This window comes from Trachurus trachurus (assembly GCF_905171665.1).
Source record: "Trachurus trachurus genome assembly, chromosome: 7".
Classification (NCBI taxonomy): Eukaryota; Metazoa; Chordata; class Actinopteri; order Carangiformes; family Carangidae; genus Trachurus; species Trachurus trachurus.
Genome location: NC_139901.1, coordinates 34620364 through 34643404, shown reverse-complemented (window position 1 = coordinate 34643404; position 23041 = coordinate 34620364). Strand labels below are relative to the sequence as shown.

The 23041-nt window shown below is 44.6% G+C and overlaps 1 protein-coding gene and 1 long non-coding RNA gene across 2 annotated transcripts in view; one reads left to right on the top strand and one right to left on the bottom strand.

The window, feature by feature from the left end:
* LOC310988711 overlaps positions 1-23041 on the bottom strand; it is a 531702-nt gene that overhangs the window by 248907 nt on the left and 259754 nt on the right. The gene's annotated exons all lie outside the window — the stretch shown is intronic.
* Positions 1-23041, top strand: part of ccm2l (CCM2 like scaffold protein) — a 38606-nt gene that overhangs the window by 13553 nt on the left and 2012 nt on the right. The window contains exons 5-9 of the mRNA XM_083975307.1: positions 12669-13300; positions 15534-15663; positions 16463-16526; positions 18562-18718; positions 20308-20446. Coding sequence (XP_083831433.1) covers positions 12669-13300; positions 15534-15663; positions 16463-16526; positions 18562-18718; positions 20308-20446 — 1122 coding nt within the window. The remainder of the gene's footprint in view (positions 1-12668; positions 13301-15533; positions 15664-16462; positions 16527-18561; positions 18719-20307; positions 20447-23041) is intronic.

Here is a 23041-nt window from a genome sequence, read left to right as displayed (position 1 = left end):
CCGTCACCTCACCTCCCTTCACTGATCAACTACCAGGCTGTGGCAGAGTCACTGGCTGTAACGTTACGCTGCGGTCACAGCGGGTCCCTCTTTTTTTTTCTTTTATCGCCGACGAGAGTTAATAAATAGTCCGCTCGGCTCAGCCGCTTAAAGACGTATACGGTATAACGGTAAAAACAAAAATTACAAGTAATTGATTTAATGTATTTATCTCGTAAGTGACCATGGTATTTATGGATTAATTAATTTCTGATAATGGACACCTCGTCGGGCATTATCCCTTACTTAAAGGAGTCATCACCCGGAAATCGCATTTTTCCTTGTTAAAACATGTATATTGGTGTTGGACCTCAGTGGAAACTTGCCTGAAAACCTGGGGTTTGAAAGTGGCTGAGTTTTTTCGTTTGGGCTCTTTGTTTAAACCAGAGTAGCTCATGAGGCTGCACACCACAACATTACGAGATTTTGATTCTGCGCCTACGGTGACGTCACCGTGGCGCCTGCTTTCATAAACACACCTCTCTTCCACCACCCCGACTTCTGCCGCGCCGCCATTACGGGTTGTTTTATTTCCCACTGTAGCGCTGTTATTTCGTCACTTTATTAAGTTTTAATAATTTTTCATGCGAGAAAGTAAGGGTTTAGATCCCCAATGTGCGGTTAGTTTATCCAAATGACGGCTGTTTAGAAGTTTTCTCCGCGTTGGGAGAAGGTGCAGCCAGCTGCAGCGAGCACCAGAGGAGCGGAGGAGGAGTGACTCCTCAACCCGCCTGCAGCGCTCGTTTACCTGGCCGAACGACATCGTCATGCCGCCGAAAGAAACTATCTTTAATTTATTAAGTTTTAATATTTTTTCATGCGAGAAAGTAGGGGTTTAGATCCCCAATGTACGGTTAGTTTATCCGAATGACGGCTATTTAGAAGTTAGCTCCGCGTTGGGAGAAGCGAGGTGCAGCCAGCTGCAGTGAGCACCAGAGGAGAGGAGGAGGAGTGACTCCTCAACCCGCCTGCAGTGCTCGTTTAGCCGGCCGATAACAACGTCGTCGTGCCGCCGGAGGAAAGGGTCGTTAATTTATTAAGTTTTAATATTTGTTAATGCGAGAAAGTAAGGGTTTAGATCCCCAATGTGCGGTTAGTTTATCCAAATGACGGCTTAGAAGTTTGCTTCGCGTTGGGAGAAGTGAAGCTCCAGCAAGGCAGAGGAGCGGAGAGTGACTCGTCAGCAGCCCGCCTGCAGCTGCTCGTTAACCGGTCAAACTACGTTGTCATGCCTGCGGAGGAAACGGTCGTTAATTAACTTACCCGCAGGTTTGTAGAGGTTTGTTTGAATGAAAAGTGAAGCTTCACAGAGCAGCAGCAGCTTTGTACCGGGGCTCTGTAGCCTACGTACAGAAATCACCACATTTGCATCAATAAATACATGTTTTACAATGAACCGATACAATTTTGTTTTATTTTATGAAGTTATAACATGGTTACGGTACACGACAGAGCAGCATAGTATGCGGTTTCCAATACAGCCTGCATGTAACCCACTGGGCCAGCCACCATTCCGGCTCTGTCCTCCCTGCGTCCAATCAATGCGCGCCTCATTACATATTAATACAATGAACATCCGGACCAGTCAAAACCTCGCGCCTACTCTCACGAGAGAAAGTTGCCATATGAAAAAGTGTCAGAACAAGCTCTATGTTTGAATAAAAAAAAAAAAAATGTTTCCAATAAGTTTTAAGAACTGATTCAAAGCAATTTAAGGGGGATTGGATACATAAAAAACCAGGTGATGACTCCTTTAACGGTTTGTGTAATGTGAGTGGTGGTCCAATATCGCGTCCTGATGAGTTGGGTTTTAATAACAGCTGATAACGTAACTGTGTAGATGGCATGGATTGTGATGAGAAGGTGTTGCACATATATTAAGACTTATCTGTGCAAACCATTGTGCAAAACCTGTTTGTTGTGACTTTTTGCGTGATAAGATGATTTGCCGAATTCTTCTTCCATTCCTGCAGCCTTTTGTCTTAATGTTAACGATGGCAAAACGTCGAGATATTTTATTACTTTATGAAAATAAATGTCTGAGTTAAAAAGAAGTGGGCTACGCATTTCTGATTTGATTTTGCTTTTCGTGCATTTGGTTAAACACATAAGTAACAATGAGAGAGAGAGAGAGAGGGGGGGGGGGGGGGGGGTCCGCTGGGTGAGCTAGATTAACTTTTAACGGGAGAGAGAGCGGCGCACCGCGCTGTCAAAGCTCGTCTCAGCCATAGGTCTCAGCAGCAGATGTGTGCTTTCACTCAATATAGACACGAACAAGTCATTCAGGAATAATTTCCAACTCTATGTATGTTAGTGTTATTTTATCTTGTAGTGGCCCATCCAAAATTACTGTGGCCCATCCAAAATTGAAATCCTGGCGCCGCGCCTGGTGGTGGCTACATTTTATATTGTGATAACTTTTACACTAGTCCTGCGCTCTTTACGGATTTGCACCAAAACATATAGCCTGCTGTGGGACCATAAGGAAAAACCGCATTGGTTTCCCCCAAACATCCACGAATGACTTCCCGTAAAGGCCGGAGAGGGGGGATTTGCGCTGGATGAGGAAGGACAAACTGTTGTTTGTGAAGTGGATGGACACCAGGGAGGTGACGCTGTGCTCCACAGTCCACCAGGCGTTCAGTGGAAAGACTGATCAGCGCAAGGTGAAGGAGGCAGGAGTGTGGAGCACAAAGGCAGTGCCTGTGCCTGATGCAGTTGTCGACTACAATAAGAGCATGGGCGGTCTGTCTGTCTGTCCGATGGATATTACACCGTACACCACAAGACCATGAAGTGGTATAAGACTTTTTTTTTACCATTTCATGGACATCGCATTCGACAACAGTTTCCTGCTGCACAAGGAGTTGTGCAAGATGAAGTCTCTTCCTGCTCTGACTCAGAAGGCCTTCAGAGAGCAGCTTGCTACTGAAATCTTGGCCTTTTCTGAAGCCTCACCCTCCACGTCTGCTCCAGCATCATCCTCTACGCCTGCTACAGCGTCCTCCTGCATGCCACGTTACTACAGTTCTGACGCGAGTCAAAGTAGGAAGTACTGGAAGAGGTGCCAGAATGCCGGCATGAAGAGGGTGAAAACTCCAGTTTATTGCAGAAAATGCAATGTCCCCCTGTGCCTCACCTCCAAAAAAACCTGTTTTGAGCAGTGGCATGACGAGCTGCCAGATGCCTGAATGACACATCCTGCTGCCTCGACCTGTGGCTGTGCAAGTGTCTCATTGCAAATATGTTTTGTAAATAGTTGTTTGAAGAATTTTTTGTTTTTGCACTTTGTTGTTGCTGCTGTTGTTGATTTTATCGTTATTATTACATTATTACTATTTTATAACTATTTTACTTCTATTATTATTACAGTTATTGTTGTATTTTCATGGTGAAATAAATCTGCTCCTGTTGGAGACAAATGTAGTCCTTTTGTAGCGTTTCTTTGAAGAGGGGGGGGGGGGTAATTTTTTTTTCTTTTCTTCAAAAACAGGTTTTTCTTAGACCCATAATGACACTGAAATGAAATGAAATGAATTTTACAACTTGGTACCTAAGAAAACATAAATGACACTAATGGTGCCAAATAGAGGGTATGCGTTTACGTCACGTTGCCCTCGGCAACGCCCCGTTCGATCGGACTGAGTGGCAAAACAAGCGTCCCTCAACATGCTGGCGGATAGCGGTGGACTCATAAACGGGATAAAATATCTTATATCAAAACAAATTGATGTCAAAAGGAATCGACAACCAGCTCCCCAAAACAGTCTGCTCCACGGACACTTCCTGTAACACACAGTGTGACCGCGGCACCTGAGAGTGACTGACAGGCTGTGTTGGGAGTAACGCGTTACAAAAGTAACGCAATTACAGTAATGTATTACTATTTGCTGTAACGCAGTAATATAACGCATTGGGAGGGAGGGTTACTTTAAAAATGTATTCCAGTACAATTACAAGTTACCTGTTAGAAAATGTAATTAGTAACTTACTCTAATTACCACAAAATTAAAGTAATGTAACGGATTACATTTAGTTACTTTTGGATTACTTTAATACCAAACATGCAAATTCAGTCACGCAGCCATCACGCATCAATCCACGCAGAGGAAACAGGAAATGAAACGCACCGAGCATCCGCTAAATTTCAAAATAAAACACAACGGATAAACTCTAGATTGTAAATCATCACTTTATCAACATTAGTGACAGCCGCGGCACAAACCACGAGTTAATACGGTTAATACACACTCAAACCGAAGCAACAATAATGTTAACTGTACTCAACAAGCTATTATTACAAGGTTTACAACAGATGTGACAGACAACCTGGGCTGTGTGTGTGTGCGTGCGTATGTGTGTGTGTAAGAAAGAGAGGGAGAGAGAGAGAAAGTCTGTAACCTGTTAGCTGTTAGCTGCTAGCTGTTAGCTGCTAGCTGTTAGCTACCGTAGCTCAGGCGTCGGTCTCCGTCAGGTAAAAGCTGCCGTTTATTCCTCATATGAAGCTCATTAAGTTGTTGAGCCTCTCCGGTACAGTTATCCATCACTGCTGTTGAATTAGCCGCTAAACTGCTGGACGCTAAAACCGAGGGGGCGTCTGTTTGTTTACAATTCACGAAGGCAACATGAACTTACGTGCCGCTCACACACTAGTAGAGTTACGCAATGAGGCAGCGTAGCCCCTCAGCCACACACACACACCGTACAGGCAGAAGAGGCAGAGGTGCTCTGTCTGTGTGCCTCTCCTCTGAAACTACAACGAGACGGCGAGTGGCTTCTACGGCCGCTCTATAGCCTGTGGTTGATTTTTAAAATGTGAAGTAATCCGTCAAGTAATCTCCGTTTTTATCAAATGTACCGGTAATCTGATTACGGGTTTTTTTTCTGTACTTGTAACGGACTACAGTTACCCTTTTTTTGTATCCTGATTACGTAACGCCGTTACATGTAGTCCGTTACTCCCCAAGCCTGCGCATTACAAATAAAATTTCGGTAACATTTTACCCGTTACAATCTAAGTAACGCGCGTTACAACGAATTTTCATAAAAACGTGTGAAAATTTATCAGTCACGGCCGCGGGGACTGTGTCCGCGTCTGATCAGGAGGTGATGATCAGCGCAGCAGTAGCAGAGTACTGTACATAGGCTAATAGAAAGTTTCTCACGTTTACAAAAAGAACACATAAAACAAAAGGAAAACATAATTCATATCTACCAGACAGGTCGACTTGGAGCCGCTAACACGATGAGTTAGTTAATGCCGTGGTAAAAGTTCTTTCATCTCCGCTTTTCCTGGCGTCTGGGTCACTCCAGCTGCTGTAGCAGTGTGTTTGAAGCGCCGTTACGCAGCCGTGCAGCGCCCACGGTGCGATCCTAACCTCCCTCTCCAGTACCTGGCTGCTCAGCTCCGGGTCCGGGACCGAGACCTCACCTCTACTTTCACCCCGTCTTTGATCCCCTCTCGCCCGGGCTTTTAAATCAGAGTGTGGCCCGAGCTCTGCGCCATAGCGCTGTGCCGTAGCGCGCACCTCCGGTCCAGTGAATGACAGCTGGTATCAACGCATTTACTTTCTCTCAGATATTCTCCCACAGTTCTTTTTTTTTTTTTAATTTTTTAATTTTTTTTTTTTTTTACCGTAGATCAACAATATGTTTATTTGCTCCTTTGTATTAATTCATTGGATCAAATTCCATTCTGCGTTTGCGGTCATGCAGCTCTCTGCTCTCCTTCTCTCTCTCCATGAAGGACATGATTACTGCGCGTAAAACTCATTTCAATCCTGCGGTTTGCATGTGCTGTTATTTAGGCAGTTACTCTTAGTAGATTATCCGCAAAACGTAGTTTTAGTAGCTGCAGAGGCCTACACATTATGCTACATCACCCTCCACCGAATGTATTATCAGCTGCAATGAACTAAACTTTACAGGAGTGTTTTTCAACCTTGGGGTCGGGACCCCAAGTGGGGTCGCCTGGAATTCAAATGGGGTCGCCTGAAATGTCTAGTAATTGATAAAAATATTTTTTAAACTAATTATTATTCTTTTTAAAATGATGATTAAAACACCACACGCAATCCTAAACAACTGTATTCTATACTTTCACTTTCTCAAATTTAAATCGAGTTGCAGCATATAGAAATATCTGAGCTGGTGCATCTTGATCGACGGGGTCGCCAGAAATTTCTGCTGTTATTTTGGCGAACTCAAAAGTAATACAAAAGTAGTGTAACGCATTACAATTCTGAGACAGTAATATTGTAATGTAACTAATTACTTTCAAATGACAGTAACTAATAATATGTAATGTATTATATTTTGGATGTAACTTGCCCAACACTGCTGACAGGCTGCTGTTACTGTGCAGAGGGACGAGATTACAGCTGTTACTGTTGTCCTGACAGTGACTCCCGACACTAAAACACGAGCTGCTTTTATTCTGAAAAACTCTGACCAGTCAAACTGTAGGATGTGTTAGAGGACTAATTTATCTGTCTAAACATCAGAACTATGACACCTGAAACTGTAAACACAGCTGATCGATCGAAAACAATGACCGCTCCAGTGAATTTACTTTCCGTCATTGAGAACAGGTTGTTGAATGTAACTCGGTCAAAGTGATTTCTAGCAGCTCTGTTAGGTCATGCTGCTCTACATGCTGGTAAAGCTAGACATGTCAGACTTGTGTGGGCTCGGAGAAAATCGCTTCGTTACTTGCTCGTTTTTAAACTTGGGCGGCTCTGCCACTCGTCTTTTTGCCACTCAGTGGACGTTCCACAGCGACTTCCGAGTACCGTGACGTCATGTGCATACCCTCTATTGTGCCAAACTTGAGGACGCCTAGGCATGTCTTTACTAAAACCTCTGTAATTTTTCTCTGTTTATTTCAGCAGGATCAAACTTCTCACAGATGGTGTCCAGATGTTGTTCCATGGTTTTATTGAGTTTTTAGGCTACTATGGCATTATTTTCAAAGGGATATTTACTATAAAATGATTTTTTTTTAGGCGAGGGAAGAAATTCTTCCATTTATGCTGTGTTCCATCTGCTTTTACTCAGACACAGTTTCATCAATAGTGATGATTACACTTTTGATGGAATCTCATAGGTGTTACCTTTATTGTGATACCAAGATAATGCACATATAGTGGGTACGGAAAGTATTCAGACCCCTTTAAATTTTTCACTCTTTGTTTCATTGCAGCCATTTGTTAAAATCAAAAAAGTTCATTTTATTTCTCATTAATGTACACTCAGCACCCCATCTTGACTGAAAAAAACAGAAATGTAGAAATTTTTGCAAATTTATTAAAAAAGAAAAACTGAAATATCACATGGTCATAAGTATTCAGACCCCTTTAAATTTTTCACTTTGCAGCCATTTGCTAAAATCAAAAAAGTTCATTTTATTTCTTATTAATGTACACTCAGCACCCCGGCTTGACAGAAAAAAACAGAAATGTAGAAATTTTTGCAAATTTATTAAAAAAGAAAAACTGAAATATCACATGGTCATAAGTATTCAGACCCCTTTAAATTTTTCACTTTGCAGCCATATGCTAAAATCAAAAAAGTTCATTTTATTTCTCATTAATGTACACTCAGCACCCCGGCTTGACAGAAAAAAACAGAAATGTAGAAATTTTTGCAAATTTATTAAAAAAGAAAAACTGAAATATCACATGGTCATAAGTAACCCTTTGCTGTGACACTCATATTTAACTTGCATGCTGTCCATTTCTTCTGATCCTCCTTGAGATGGTTCTACTCCTTCATTGGAGGTTACAAAAGAATTTCTGCAGCACTCAAGGTTCCTAAGAGCACAGTGGCCTCCATAATCCTTAAATGGAAGAAGTCTGGGACGACCAGAACTCTTCCTAGACCTGGCCGTCCAGCCAAACTGAGCAATCGTGGGAGAAGAGCCTTGGTGAGAGAGGTAAAGAAGAACCCAAAGATCACTGTGGCTGAGCTCCAGAGATGCAGTGGGGAGATGGGAGAAAGTTCCAGATGGTCAACTATCACTTACTTTTGTAACCTCCAATGAAGGAGTAGAACCATCTCAAGGAGGATCAGAAGAAATGGACAGCATGCAAGTTAAATATGAGTGTCACAGCAAAGGGTTACTTATGACCATGTGATATTTCAGTTTTTCTTTTTTAATAAATTTGCAAAAATTTCTACATTTCTGTTTTTTTCTGTCAAGCCGGGGTGCTGAGCGTACATTAATGACAAATAAAATGAACTTTTTTGATTTTAGCAAATGGCTGCAAAGTGAAAAATTTAAAGGGGTCTGAATACTTATGACCATGTGATATTTCAGTTTTTCTTTTTTAATAAATTTGCAAAAATTTCTACATTTCTGTTTTTTTCAGTCAAGATGGGGTGCTGAGTGTACATTAATGAGAAAAAAAATGAACTTTTTTGATTTTAGCAAATGGCTGCAATGAAATAAAGAGTGAAAAATCGGAATGGGTCTGAATACTTTCCGTACCCAGTGTAGGGCTTGTAATTGCAGAGTTACACCCTATTTATTCTGAGCATGTCATTTTCGAGCAGGAGCCACAAAAAGGGGCTCAGTGAAGAATGTGGATGAATCTACGCTACCCACACTTGTTAATGGGCCCATTTTCGATATATATTTTGTTTTGTCTCTATCGTTATTTTGTTATTATTAGTGGTGGCGGAAATGCTGGTCGAGCCGACCAGCGTTTCTTTACTTTCGGTTTCGTGGCGAGTCATGAGAATAACGCCGCCGAATCTCCGTTTATGGTGGGAACTACGACGGTATGTGATCGTCTTCCAACCTCTGACTTTAATTCTTGATGAATGAAAACATGAGTCTGTCTTGCGCCGGTCAAAGAATTTCACGGTGCGGAGGCTCATAAATGTAGTGAGGAAACACTTCACTTTTACAAAACTCCTCATTGTCCCTTTAATCCTGGAACGTCTCCTGGTGGTGGAGCAGTGACAGGGACTGGTCGGTCCTCCCCCCTGTGGCTGTTGTTGGGGTTAGTTGTTCTTTCCCCAGCACTTGTCCTTCCTCCTTAACCAGAGCCAAAAGCTTCCTTTCTCAGCCTCCTCTGCCAGCTCTTTGGTTGCCTTCTTCAGGTTCCCTCCTGTCACTCCTGCGTCCCTCAAAAGGCAAGGCAATTTTATTTGTATAGCCCGTTTTACAAACAGTTTGTCTCAAAGGGCTTTACATGGCATCACAACAACATCCTCTGCCCTTAGACCCTCACATCCACTGAGGAAAAACTCCATGGAAAACCCTTTTAACAGGGAAAACCAGGAGAAACCTAAGGGTGAGCGATGCAGGCGGCAGAGATGGAGCTCCGGTGGATCTGCAGAAACACAGAGAGAGTGCAAGACACCAAGGCCAAACTACAAAGTACAACAGAAAATGACAGTTCAAAAAGGCGTGTGGTTGACTGCCCCACATAGCCTCGGCATCCAAATTCCACTGGATAGATGGTGGTCTTCCAGCTAGCCGTCCGGCACTCAGCAGCCAACTCTGAGTACTTGGCCTTTTTTCGTTCATAGGCGGCCTCGATCCCCCTCCTCCGCTGGTTGCCTTAGAGGACCACGCCACTATGTCCGGGCGGAGCGATGTAGCAGTGATCTCGACCGGGAAACGGAGCTGCCTGTCGAGGTCGACTCTCATGTTCCACTCCTGGTTAGGGGAGAATGGTCTAGGTGTCTCTTTTGGCCTGGTGTCTCTTCTCCCCCCACCTTCCATGACTAAGCAGATGAAGCTGTGGTTCTCTGAAGGTGGTACTCCTCTGCTGCCTTGTCGACGGCCCTCCAACACCTCCGCTAGCTTCCTCAGGACCTGGTCATGGCGCGATCTTACAGCCTGACAGGATGTGCTGGAGGTTTGCATTAGGGGTGTTGCAGAGTGTGCAGCATTCCTCGCACCCGAACCACTGGTAAAGGTTCGTAGGACAGGGAAGCGTGTCAACTGTTGCACAGATGAGGAAGCTGAGCCTTGCCTGCGGGTTCTTCCAAAGGTCTGTCCAACTGATGTTTCGGTTGATGATGTAGTGTATTATCCACCTGTACTTTTGCTTTAATATCTTAAATTATTGTATGTTCTTCTTTGTATGTGTGCCTTGTTTGGAACTGAAGGAATGTGTGGACCTCTGCTCTGTTAATGGACTTCATGTTTGTTTAGAAGTAATATGATTGAATGGAATGTGCCTGGTTTAAGGTGATTGTTGAGTCTGCTGTCTCCCCTAATGGTCAAGGGCCCTGAGATACAGGCCATTGGGTTTGTTCTTGCCTAAAAGTTAAAAGGTTAGGTCAGAGGTCATTGACCACCTGGACAGGAGGTTCCTCTCTGTCTGGAGAAGGTGGAGTGTTGGAGATAAGCCAACATATAAAAAGGAAGGTTTTTGAGTTGAGAGAAGGAGACCTTTTTTGAATACAAGCGAAGACGTGTCAGCGGGGACCCCTTCTTTTCATCAACACATCAATATACCACAATGACTCCTTCCCAGGTTGTCCAGCTTCCTTGTCGGCCCTATGACACGGCCTTGATCTTACAGCGCTCTTCCTCCATCCTCGTCACCTCCGCCACCACCATCTCCTTCCTCTCTTTGCGGTTGGCCTTGGACCAGAACCGTGATGCTTCTCCCCACCCTAGGCCTGCCCTTCCTGCCTGGACTCTGCTGACAATCTCTTGGTGTTGCAGGCGACTGATGGCTCTGTTGACCTCAGTTTGGGCATTCCACTTCCGGCCTGTCGGAATCTTGATGTATGCATTCCTTACAGCCTGGTCGGTGGACTCTCTTAACTCTTTTCCTGCTTGCAGCCCAAACTGATGGATTGGAGCGGAAGTTGGAGGGTGTTCCTTCCGAACAGACCCGTTTCAGAGAGGCATCTTGGCAGCCCCGACCACTTTCTGATGAATGTGTTGGCCTTTCCATCCATCTTACTTGTGGTGGATGAGGGGATCTCACTCATTTTCAGCGGCCACATCACTCTCCTGTAGAGTGTGAAGTGGTAGCACAAGGCTTTGTACTTACCTGGGAAACATTTATGTACAAAATAAGGTACAACTGTCAAAAAGAACTCTTCTCCATGAATGGGATGGGGGATGTGTTAAAGTGTTTGATGTAATAACATATCTGTCAAGCTGTAGCAGCTGGAAATGTCCTGTAAAGTCCTGGGAGATGATTTCAAGAAACGAGTGGGAACCCTGTAGCTGTTGCTGGGCACGGCTCTCCATTCCGACACCCCGCTGTTCCGAAATACCCCCACTCCGAAACACCGCTGTTCTGACACCCTCCCCCCCGCAGCTGTATAAGGTGCTCAACCGCGTGTTTGGTTGTTTACACTCTGCGTTGTGGCTTGTCTGTGAAACGTGCTGCTCAGGGACTGGGCAGATCTGTCCCACTTGCTTTCTCCCCGACTCCGTTGTTGGAGATCTCCACAGACTAAAAGAAATACACTTTTTTTCTCCCCCCCCTTAAGCAATGAAGAAAGGAGTTGGTTAAGACCAGGTAGAGGCTAGACAGGCTAGAAGCATAATGAACATTAGCCTATATGTCATTAATATTAAGTATTTGCTTGTTTTGCAGTTAATTATGCACATGATCCGTTTGACCCCAAAAAGGAAAAAAGGATCAATGCGCACTGCACAGCCTCCGGTTCCTTTCTGATTACGTCTGTCTGTCCATTCAAAGTGGGGGGGTTTCCCCAATAGACTTTTCGGAATAGCGGGGTCAAAAATAGAAAACCCCGCTATTACGATGAATGGAAGTCTATTTTCGGAAAGGGGGGGTTTTGGAAAGGCGGGGTGTAACCGCTGTTGCTATATATTGTGGGATTTGTGCTGTGAGCGCTATACTTATACTTTTAGATATGAGTTACATTTGTACATTCCTACGTTCCATCATGCTACCTCTGATATGTGTGTTAGGCTTAGTGTTGCACCGATACGATACTAGTATCGGTAGGGGGCCCGATACCGCACTAAAATGCTGGCATCGGTATCGGCGAGTACTAACAAATGACGCACTGATGCCATTTACTGATAACTAATATGAACGCTGCGCCTTGTGTCTTCTCTCGCCCGACACTCACTGCTGTGTGATCACACGTGTTCAGTGCATGCCAAGCCAAGTAAGGATGTAAACAATTAAATTAATTGCAGTTAATCAATCCTTTTCTAGGTGTTTTTTGTGAAATGTAAACAAGCAAAGCCGACATAAAGTAGCGGGATCTCTATTTAAATGTGCAGCAGACCCTCATTGGACCCTCAACATTATTTAAAGGTTAAATAACGCTTTACTTAAACATTTTTACCAGGTAGGCAATAAAAAAGTTCTACTGGATTATAGTATTAGAAGAAAAAAAGCTCTTTTTTTTTTTTTTTCCAAACGGTGTGGTATCAGTACGTTATCGGTATCGGCCGATACTGCACAGCCGGGAATCGGAATCGGTATCGGGAGCCAAAAAATGGTATCGGTGCAACACTAGGCTGTGTGTGACTGACTGTATGTGTATGGTGGATTGTAGAAACTGAAGTGCCCTGCGGGGATCAATAAAGTCTCCTGTACCTGTACCTGTACTTGCGGCCATTAATAAAAGAAATAGGCGTTGGGTTTGACATGTGTGTTTTAAACCCTCAGGTCTGAACGTGGACACTGTGGTTGCCGGGGACGACAGCCTGGACAGGAAGAAGCCGACGGGCATCGACGGCCGACGCCAAACCATGAGCTGCAACGCCGACCCACGGCCAGCGGGGGGCACGATGGAGCGGCGACACACCATCTGTGGGGTGGACTGGAGGCCGTCGCTGTCCAGGAGCAACCACGACAAGAACCAGAACGTGGAGAGGGGAGGAGGTGGGGGGGGGGGGGGAGGAGGAGGGGGAGGAGGGGAGAGAGGAGGAGGAGGCAGTTTAGAGAGGAAGAGAGTGGGGGGGAGCTGGGAGAGGAGGCAGCAAACACGGAAAACAGGAGGCAGCTGGGAGAACCGCAGGGCCAGGCCCATGAGCGGGAGCTGGGGGGTGGGAGGAGGAGGAGGGGGAGGGAGCTGGGAGAAGAGGCACGGGGGAGGAGGAGGAGGAGGGAGCTGGGAGAAGAGGCACGGAGGAGGAGGAGGAGGAGGGGGCAGCTGGGAGCGCCGTCAGGCCTGCACAGGGAGCTGGGAGCGCGGGAAGAGCTACGGCAGCTGGGAGAGGAGGAACCACAACCCACTGGAGCCGACGCCGTGTCCCGATGCCTACTGCAACCTGGTCATCCTGGCCGTGGACAACAGGGTTAGTCCTTTACCTGTCCTCTACCTGTCCTTTACCTGTCCTCTGTCCTCTACCTGTCCTCTACTGTCCTTTACCTGTCCTCTACCTGTCCTGATGCCTACTGCAACCTGGTCATCCTGGCCGTGGACAACAGGGTGGGTGTCCTCTACTGTCCTCTGTCCTCTACTGTCCTCTACCTGTCCATTACCATTACCTGTCCTCTACCTGTCCTGATGCCTACTGCAACCTGGTCATCCTGGCCGTGGACAACAGGGTTAGTCCTTTACCTGTCCTTTCCCTGTCCTCTACCTGTCCTCTGTCCTCTACTGTCCTCTACCTGTTACCTGTTCATTACCATTACCTATCCTCTACCTGTCCTCTACTGTCCTCTACCTGTCCCGATGCCTACTGCAACCTGGTCATCCTGGCCGTGGACAACAGGGTGGGTGTCCCTTACCTGTTACCGGTCCTCTACCTGTCCTCTACTGTCCTCTACTGTCCTCTACTGTCCTCTACTGTCCTCTACTGTCCTCTACCTGTCCTCTGTCCTCTACTGTCCTCTACCTGTCCCGATGCCTACTGCAACCTGGTCATCCTGGCCGTTGACAACAGGGTGGGTGGGTGTCCCTTACCTGTTACCGGGCCTCTATCTGTCCTGATGCCTACTCTGCCCTACAACGGAAGAAAGGGTTAACTCCTCAGAGTGCCGTTCTGAGAAAAATGAGTTTAAAATATTTTTGTTGTCCAGTCAACTGTATTGAACTTGGGCGCATGAAGTCTGTCCGACTACCCATTTCTCCGACCATACATTTCTTTATTTTTGCTATTATTGGGTTTCAAATTATCGCATAAATTAGGGCGTGGAAACGTTGAGTGACAGCTCCGGAGCTCCTGCTTCGAGGCCAGTGGGCGGGTTCTCGGCCGATTGACCCATTGAGTTACCGCCTCTCCTCCAAATATCGAAAGGACACGCCCACCAAAATCCAACATGGCGCTGTTCAGGCCGCCATATATGAGTCACAAAAACGACTCCCCAAAACCAATGGGTGACGTCACGGATGCTATGTCCATGTTTTTTACAGTTTAGGGGTTTTACCTGTCCATTTTGGGCTATTCGCGTCATTCGTACTTGCGCACTTGACACTCAAAAAAAAGACGAAAATGTTTGTTCACTCATTTGTCAACCGGTATTTCTCAACCCGTTCTCTTTTCGTGTCGATCATGGCTGACAGCTCCACCGTTGCTGCACTGTACTTGCTGTACAAGTCCCAGAAGCGCCGGAAAACTATGTGTGGCAAGGTGAAGAGGGCCCGGACGGGGATTGAACCCACACCTCCTGGGTAATAGTCATGCGCGCTTGCCAGTCACCCAAAGAGACATCCCCTTGGCCATGTAGCCAGGGCGCATGATCAATTGGAGGCATAGTGACAGGAACCTCAACTGTCACATCTGCAAGTGCTAACTGATGCTAAAGTTTCATTCATAGAGAAACACAGTCAGTAACGTTGTAAAACAACCCACAGGTAGTTTACCTCCGCACTGACTTTCAGCCTCCTCTGTTTTTATTCTGCCCCGATAAAAAACAGCAGCAGTGCCGGTTGCCCACTCACAGCAACGGTCAGCTTCATGTTGGTCTGTGTGCAAACTACCGTGTTTACATCAGAGAAGTGACGTCGGCTTGAACTCGTTGCTGATTGGATGTCGTGGCGCGATGGCGCTTAAAAAGTTCAATATTTTCAACTTTATTCACGCCGCTTCAAACGCTCCATTTGTGCCGCTGCCTCCTGAATCGCGTCTCATCGCACCATTTACTTTGCGTTTGGTGTGAACTCCCTGTAAGATACACAGACATCTTGACCTGTTGGTGTTGCAACAAGGATCGATCAACCAATCAATAACTGATTCATTGATGAACCAGAGTCGACTCAGAGGTGAAGAGTGATCACACTGAGCTCAGAGAGAGAGAGAAACAGTTTGTTCATCAGGTTCAATGATCCAACTGTAGAAAGTAGGACAGGGAACACACACACACACATTCATAGTGAGACTGTGTTGTTACATAACCTGAACCACTGCATCGCATTAACACCAGAGTCGCTTTGTCATTGGATTTGTGTGTGTGTGTGTGTGTGTGTGTGTGTGTGTGTGTGTGTGTGTGTGTGTGTGTGTGTGTGTGTGTGTGTGTGTGTGTGTGTGTGTGTGTGTGTGTGTGTGTGTGGTGTGTGTGTGTGTGTGTGTGTGTGTGTGTGTGCAGGATGCTGCTGAGGAGTACTGCTCTCTGATCTGTCAGATGTTCCAGATCATCTACGGCCATCAGACGATCGAGTGTGTCGACAGGGCGGGGTTTCATCACACCGTGCCGGACTGCTATTGGCTGCAGAGGAGTGAGTGACAACATGGGAACTTGCACCCTCTTTTTAATTTGCATTAGACACATGAACCCCACATATACAGTTAAAGGGATAGTTCACCCAAAATTTAATAAGGGCTGGGAGAAGTTTCAGAGTCCTCCGTGGCTTCTCTGAGTTACAGGGGGTCTCGGCGTAGCAGTTCATGTCCATATGACGGTTGCAAATGGATACCAACTGTCTTCGTAACAAAAAGACACACCAAAAAACATCCAAATACCTCCATGCTGCTCGTCTGTAATGTCCCTCTTGTATTGAAGCCCGGTTCGTCAAATTTGACGAACCAGGAAGAGGAGCTTCGAGAAGCTTCCTCTACAAAACAAGCTTGAAATATAGATTTATTTAATTTTTTTCGGAACAATTTCGCATTTCGGGGCGTCAATACAATACAACATTTAGATAAAATGACAAGTTGAATTCTTTCAAAGTTGATTCCAACGCCGATTCAAACGATTCCTTTGCCAAAGCCATCTATCGTCTTGTCATGTTTTTCACCGTCGCAACTATGTCGTCATGGCGTTAAGCCGCCCAACGACTCTCTAAACAGACAGAGCGCTGTGATTGGTCAACACAAACGGTGTTCCAGACTCAAAAAGTTCCTATGGCTCGTTTCTAGACCCACCTACGGAGTCAAAGAGATCTGCTGCTGCTAGGGGGCAGAGAGATTTATAGGCTAGTCCAACACCTCAGAACTGAAAACAACTGAACACTGCTGTTTCTTTAGGGACGCCTCCTTTAAACTTTGACCTGTGTGTGTGTGTGTGTCTGTGTGTAGGTGACAGCTGTCTGACTGACATGTCCTACGGTTATGATCCAGAGTTCAGCTGCTGCAGCTCCTAGTGAGTAACGTACCGTCTGCTCCTCTCAACATCTCCGTGCAGGACGCCATGTTGAACTCTTTTCTCATCAGCAGCTTGTACAGGTCCAAGTTCAGGTTTCACAGTGATTTCCTAAATATGTGTGGAGCAGTTTCACTTCTACTGAACACACAAGATTCCAGATAACATTTATTAATGTAGATAAAACATTACAACATTACAGACTGACAGTTAATTAAACTCTGCATGGGCTCTTATATACTCACATCTTCTACACAGAGAAAAATAGAAGTATGGAAATGTACTCAAAAGGGTACAAACCCTTGCCGCTCCAGGCCTTTAACCTTTTTTACTTTACTTTACTTTACTTTATTTATTTCTCACGACCACGTAAGTGGTATGGAGCACAAACAATAAAACAGTACAAATAATCAGACATAGCAAGAGGCAGTGGAGGCTGTACACACTTTGTACTACATCTCTGACCAGGACAGAGCAAAATCACTTAAACAGAGGAAGAACACGTTTCAGAAAAGCACCTAGTTTATAAATAACTTTTCTTTTATCAGACTGTAATAACAAAAGTAGTTTAAACATAGATGGGCGACAAACATAGTATTTAGGGAGGTATTTTTCTCTTAGATATACAATACATGTGTTTTTGCATTCAAACAGAACATGGAACTCATCACCAACCTGTCTCTTTACATAGATCACATAACCTCTGACTTCTATCGAGTCCTTTGTACCTTCCAATAACTTTAGGTATTCTGGTGTTGTTTACTCTGAAGTGGCAGATGGCCTGTCTGTACTTTTGATTTAAACACAATAAATACTTTTCTAACTTAAACTCTTGTTTAAACTCAATATAGATAGATTAGAGACAATTTTGTACCATTCTGGAACATTTATGTGCCTTTTTTTACCCCCAAAAGGTACACATAGGTACTCTAGAGTACAATAATTGGCCCTATAGGCTACAGTAGGACAGAACTGTACCTTTAAAGCTATAGTGCGTAACTTCTGTCGCCCCCTAAAGGATTTCTGCATTATTACAACGATACGGCCCGGCACCTATGGCCTGGTGTAACCCTCCCCTCCTCTCCCCCTGTAGCTCCTTGATACCGGTAATGCACATCACACACAGTAACAGTAACACTCGCAGCACACCTCATGCTGCTGGTCACGGACCACGGTTCACGGACTATAACACTCGCGACTCGCCGCACACTGCTCGTCACAGCACACAGACTCCCCGCAGTAAGTTACACAGCAACACGGGCTACACACCTTGTAACTTACTGCTAACGATGTGGCTAACACCAGGCTGCTAACAGCTGTTGCTTCTAGCAGCAGCGGAGCGCTCTCCTCCCTCCTCCCTTCTCGTTGTCAGGTAAAACCGAGTAAAACACGTTGTTTCGGTCGTTTCCTGTCCGCCAGCGCGGGAATGTCGCTCCAAGACAGTAAATTACAAAAATAACAAATACTGAGAAATACTGCGAGGCGTTTGAGGAGCTGAACGGCTTAATCAGCGTTGTATCATCTCCTCTTGTAGTGGCTTGGGTGAAACGGATATTAACAGACACGTAGAAGTTACGCACTATAGCTTTAAGTACAGAAATGTCCCCCTTCTGTACCCCTGTTTTTCTCTGTGTAATTGGTTTTACTCATTTGGTTTAGACTGGATTCATTTATTCCTTTTCATAAACATAGTTGTTTCAGTATTCAAACAATAACACACATCATTTTTATTGTAAGATAAAAGGACATAGAAGATGTTCTCTCCCTTTTATCTTACAATAAAAATGATGTTTAAATCCACAATTATTAAATGCAGTTGATGAAAAAAATACATTTTGGATTTAATGTTAATCCGGGAGAATCCTGTCTGATCAGTGGGTTAGAGACAATGACGAGTATCACCACTAACATGGACAGTGACATGGTGTGTGTGTGTGTGTGTGTGTGTGTGTGTGTGTGTGTGTGTGTGTGTGTGTGTGTGTGTGTGTGTGTGTGTGTGTGTGTGTGTGTGTGTGTGTGTGTGTGTGTGTCTCAGTGACGGCTCTCAGGAAGCCTTCGAGCTCTACTACAGCGAGACGTACAGCGAGAGCTCGTCTCTGTCTCTGCAGGACTCCCATCGCAGCCTGGCCGAGGCCGGAGACGCTGCAGACGGTAACCCCGGACTACTGCTGATGCACGAGTACATGATCACTGTGAGTACAAGTACATGATCACTGTGAGTACAAGTACATGATCACTCTGTGAGTAGTACCATCACTGTGAGTACAAGTACATGATCACTGTGAGTACAAGTACATGATCACTGTGACTAGAGCAGTGTAAAAGAGAGTAGTGACAGCATTGGTCCAATGGCAGCGCCTCCTAGTGGAGGAATATGGGTTTTGCAAAAGCGCCCAAGAACTGACATCTCTGCATTGTTGGTGAATGAGCAGTGTGGTGTTTTCAATAATTTAAGGACATTTATAGATCACCCACGTTAATAGCATCATTGAGGATCCTTTACAGATAAACATTAACACATAGGAGAGTAAAAAAAAAAAAAAAACAGTTGTCTACTGTCTACTGTCTGTACTTGTACTTGTAATAAACAAATTATAAGTATAATTTGATATGACCAAGACACCTAAAAACAAAAACACGGTTTTTGTTTTTTTTCTGTTTTTTTCCGTTTTCTTCCATTTAGCAGCAAGTGGGCAACACACATACATTGGAGTGAATGGGTTTTCTGGGCGCTTTTGCAACACCCATATCCTGCCACTAGGGGGCAAAACCCTTAAACCCTTAAACCCTTACCACTCTGTCTTGACCTTAAGATCGTGGGTTTGATTCCCATGTTGACAGAGATGGCAAAACCGGCAGTAGCCCCGTGGGCCTTTCAAAATTTCCCCAGAGGAAATTTTCTAGTTGTTGTTTATTGTTTATTGAGGATCCCCATTAGCCGACGCACAAACGCCAGGCCAGTCTTCCTGGGCTCCTTTTCAAAAGTTCAAAATAAAATAACAATAATAATACACAGATCCAGTTACAATAAAAAGAAAAGAAAAGGGAAAGAAAGAGAAAGTTCTCAAAATGATAACATGAAAGATTAACTCTTAAGTCTGAAAAGTGACTTTACATGTTTCTTAAATGCTTTTTTTTACTGGGAATAGTCCTAATATTTAAATGAAGAGTATTCCATAACCAAATGCCTCTATATCCAACAGTGCTTTTCATTGAACTAGTTCTTGGTCGTGGTAATACATGATCACTGTGAGTATTACATGATCACTGTGAGTGTGTGTTGGACTCTGTGAAGTGGACTCGGTCCCGAGCCGGCGCTGCGCTGCGCTGCTCTGTGCTGCCGTTTGTTGTGCACAATGAACAGTTTTTAGATTAAAGTTTCCTGTTTTCAAAGTTTCCACCAGACCTCAGTTCTCCCTCGTTTCCTCTTCCTGTGGAGAGCAGGAGGCTGAACAGAGCAACACTGAACATTAACACTGAACATTAATAACATTAACAACACTGAACATGAACAACACTGAACATTAGTAACACAACTCACACACACAAATACATGTGAGGTTAGTTTGCACGTTGTTGTAAAAACCTGTAGCTACAGTTCAGATGTGTGTGGCTGCAGCTGCACTTTCTGTTTCTGAGGCTTCAGACCTCGACCTCGTTGTCAGTCAGCTGCAGCTGCTGATTGATCTGTGTGTTGTTACTGTAACTGTGATTACATGAATAATCAGTGTGTGTGTGTGTGTGTGTGTGTGTGTGTGTGTGTGTGTGTGTGTGTGTGTAGCTGCGTAACAAGCTGAGTCCGGTGGAGCTGCAGCAGTTTGCCGTGCTGCTGAGAGAATACAGGCTGGGATCGAACATCGACCACTTCTGCTCCGAGCTGCTTCATCTGTACGGAGACAACCGCAAGTTCCTGCTGATGGGTGAGACAGAGAAACGCTGCCGCAAACCACAACACACTATTTATTCTGTTTGTGTGGATGTGGAGCTGTGGAAAGATGCTGAGTGTGTGTGTGTGTGTGTGTGTGTGTGTGTGTGTGTTTACTGCAACAAATTCAGCATTGACCCACTTCCACTGAGGAAACCACCACTTCCTGTTAGTGAGCGAGAGGCTGATGTTTCTCTCCACACACACACTGTTCACTCTCACTGTGCTGCTGCTGCATCATCATCATCATCATCATCTAGGCTCCAAATATTATCTGCAATCAATCCTAAATCCTAGGGTGAATTCCAGAGTTCTCCCCTTGGCCCTAATCCTTCGTTTAGCGCGTTCACGTGAAGTGGTAGGGGTGTCCCAATTCTGGTTCAGACGAGGGTTAGGGGGAAGGGGTAGGGCTATCTCGGCCTCGAAACGGAGATTTTTCAGGGGCACACTACGGACCGAGGGCTATGACAAGTTTCCCAGAATGCATCTTGCGGCAACCGGCAGCTGATTTATTTCTCACTGTAGCGCTGTTATTACGTCATTTTGTTAAGTTTTAATATTTTTTCATGTGAGAAAGTAGCTGTTTAGATCCCAATGTGAGCTCGGTTTATCCACATGAGGCTGTTTAGACGTTTGCTCCGATGTTTTTTGGGAGAAGTGAAGCTCCACGATGGAGCCTCCACCTGTGGAGCAGATCAACGGCTCGTCACAGAGACACCACCCGTCCGGAGAGCTGGTCGGCCGGCCAACCTCCGTCCTCATCCCGGGGGAGAAAACCATCGCTAATTAACTTACCCGCAGGGTTTTAAAGGTTTACCGCCGCGTAGTTACATTCTTTTTAGGAGATAAATGCTCGTCTCATTGATGAAATGTAACAATTGTGTCACCACATTTACATCAATAAATAAATGTTTTACAATGAACCGATCAGACTTCATTAAATTTTATTTTATTTTATTAAGTTAACGTGGTTTTGAATAGAGGATTTGTGGCAAAAGCTCGTCACGTCTGTTTATGTGAAAGCCAGCAGAGACGACTGATGACGTACAGTATGTGACTGTTGAAGTGGTGTCCCAATTCGTAGGGGTTGACTTTCAACCGCTACCCCTTGTAGCTGCGTTTCAAGGGCAAGGGTTAAGGGCTAGGGGTAGGGGTAGGGATGGAAAATAGAATTGGAATTGGGCACAAGTCTTTAAAGGCCGTTTTCTCAGAAAGAGTTTTTCAGACTCAGACTCCTCTCTAGAAATCTCCACTTCAGCAGCACTTCCAGACACCAAACCTTCCACTTTGATCCCTTTCTATATTCTGAAGGTTTTTACAGAGGGGATTGTTGATATATCATTCACAGCCTCATTTATACAACATTTTAGTACTAAAAACATGGACACATTAGATGTTTTAAAGGGCTGATGACAGTATTTTCTCATTTACAGAGTGATAAAAAGAGATATCCACAATCCTCCTCTGTAAAAACTAAAGACTCTAATATGTCAACAAGATAAAACAAGAATTTTGAAAGTGGCTTTATCCATTTTTCAGATTTTGGTTCTGGAAATGTATGAAAATTAGCGCATAGATATTGCCTTATATTTAAACATAAAATTGGACAAAACTTGTAATACAAAAAATATTTGTCTTAATGTGAGTGATAAACTTGGGAAGTTTCATGGTGAAATCTGTTATTTAAATGTTTTACCCTATTCACCTGTAGAGTCTCCCCTTACAGGGAAGAACCAACTATTTCTTGGTTCCTTTGAGTTCCAGGCAACCCGTAACTCGTGTTTTTCCGACCTGTTGCACCTGTGAAAGTCACTATAACGGCCACTCGTAACTTCTGACCGGTGAACTCGTACCAGATCGAACTGGTACGACTTCACAGGTCGGAAAAACACGAGTTACGAGTTGCCTTGAACGCATCATAACTTCCTGTCAGCAGATGGAGTTAGCAGCCCCCGCCCTCGTCATGGATCTATTGGTCCTCGTCCCTACGTCACCACATTCAGGCGCATCCCTTGGCTGCACACACAGAGAGGACCGCCCCTTTATGCCGTTCTCTCTCCTCATTGGATAAAGGTTGTAGGATACAAGGAAAGTTTTCTCCTGGGCTCAGAGCAGAGCAGAGTGACTGACAGACCCGTGTTTCAGACCAAACACTCTATAGAAGTGACTTATATTAACACAAACATTCACCTGACTTCTGCTTTAACTCTGACAAGTCAAACAGGAGTTCAGAGCTCACACTGCAAGCAAGCAACTTTTTTTCTTAGAGTGACTGATTAAAACTGATGATGAACAGACTTGACATGAGAGCATTTATGTTCAAAGCGCCTTCAGAGTGGAATAATCTTCCTTTAAATTTACGCTCATTGACCTCTTTTCATAGGTTTAAATATTCTGTGTCTTCTTATTTTGAGTTAAATTGCACATGCTTCAGGTGATTTATATCAATATATATTTTTTTGTAACACACTGTAATTTCAATTTGAATATTATGTTATTATTTCACATTTCTCGTAGTTTATTTAGGCTATTGCTATGGCCATTTGCGGCCATCGAGAGGTTGTGTCCATTTTTGTACTCATTTCTTTTA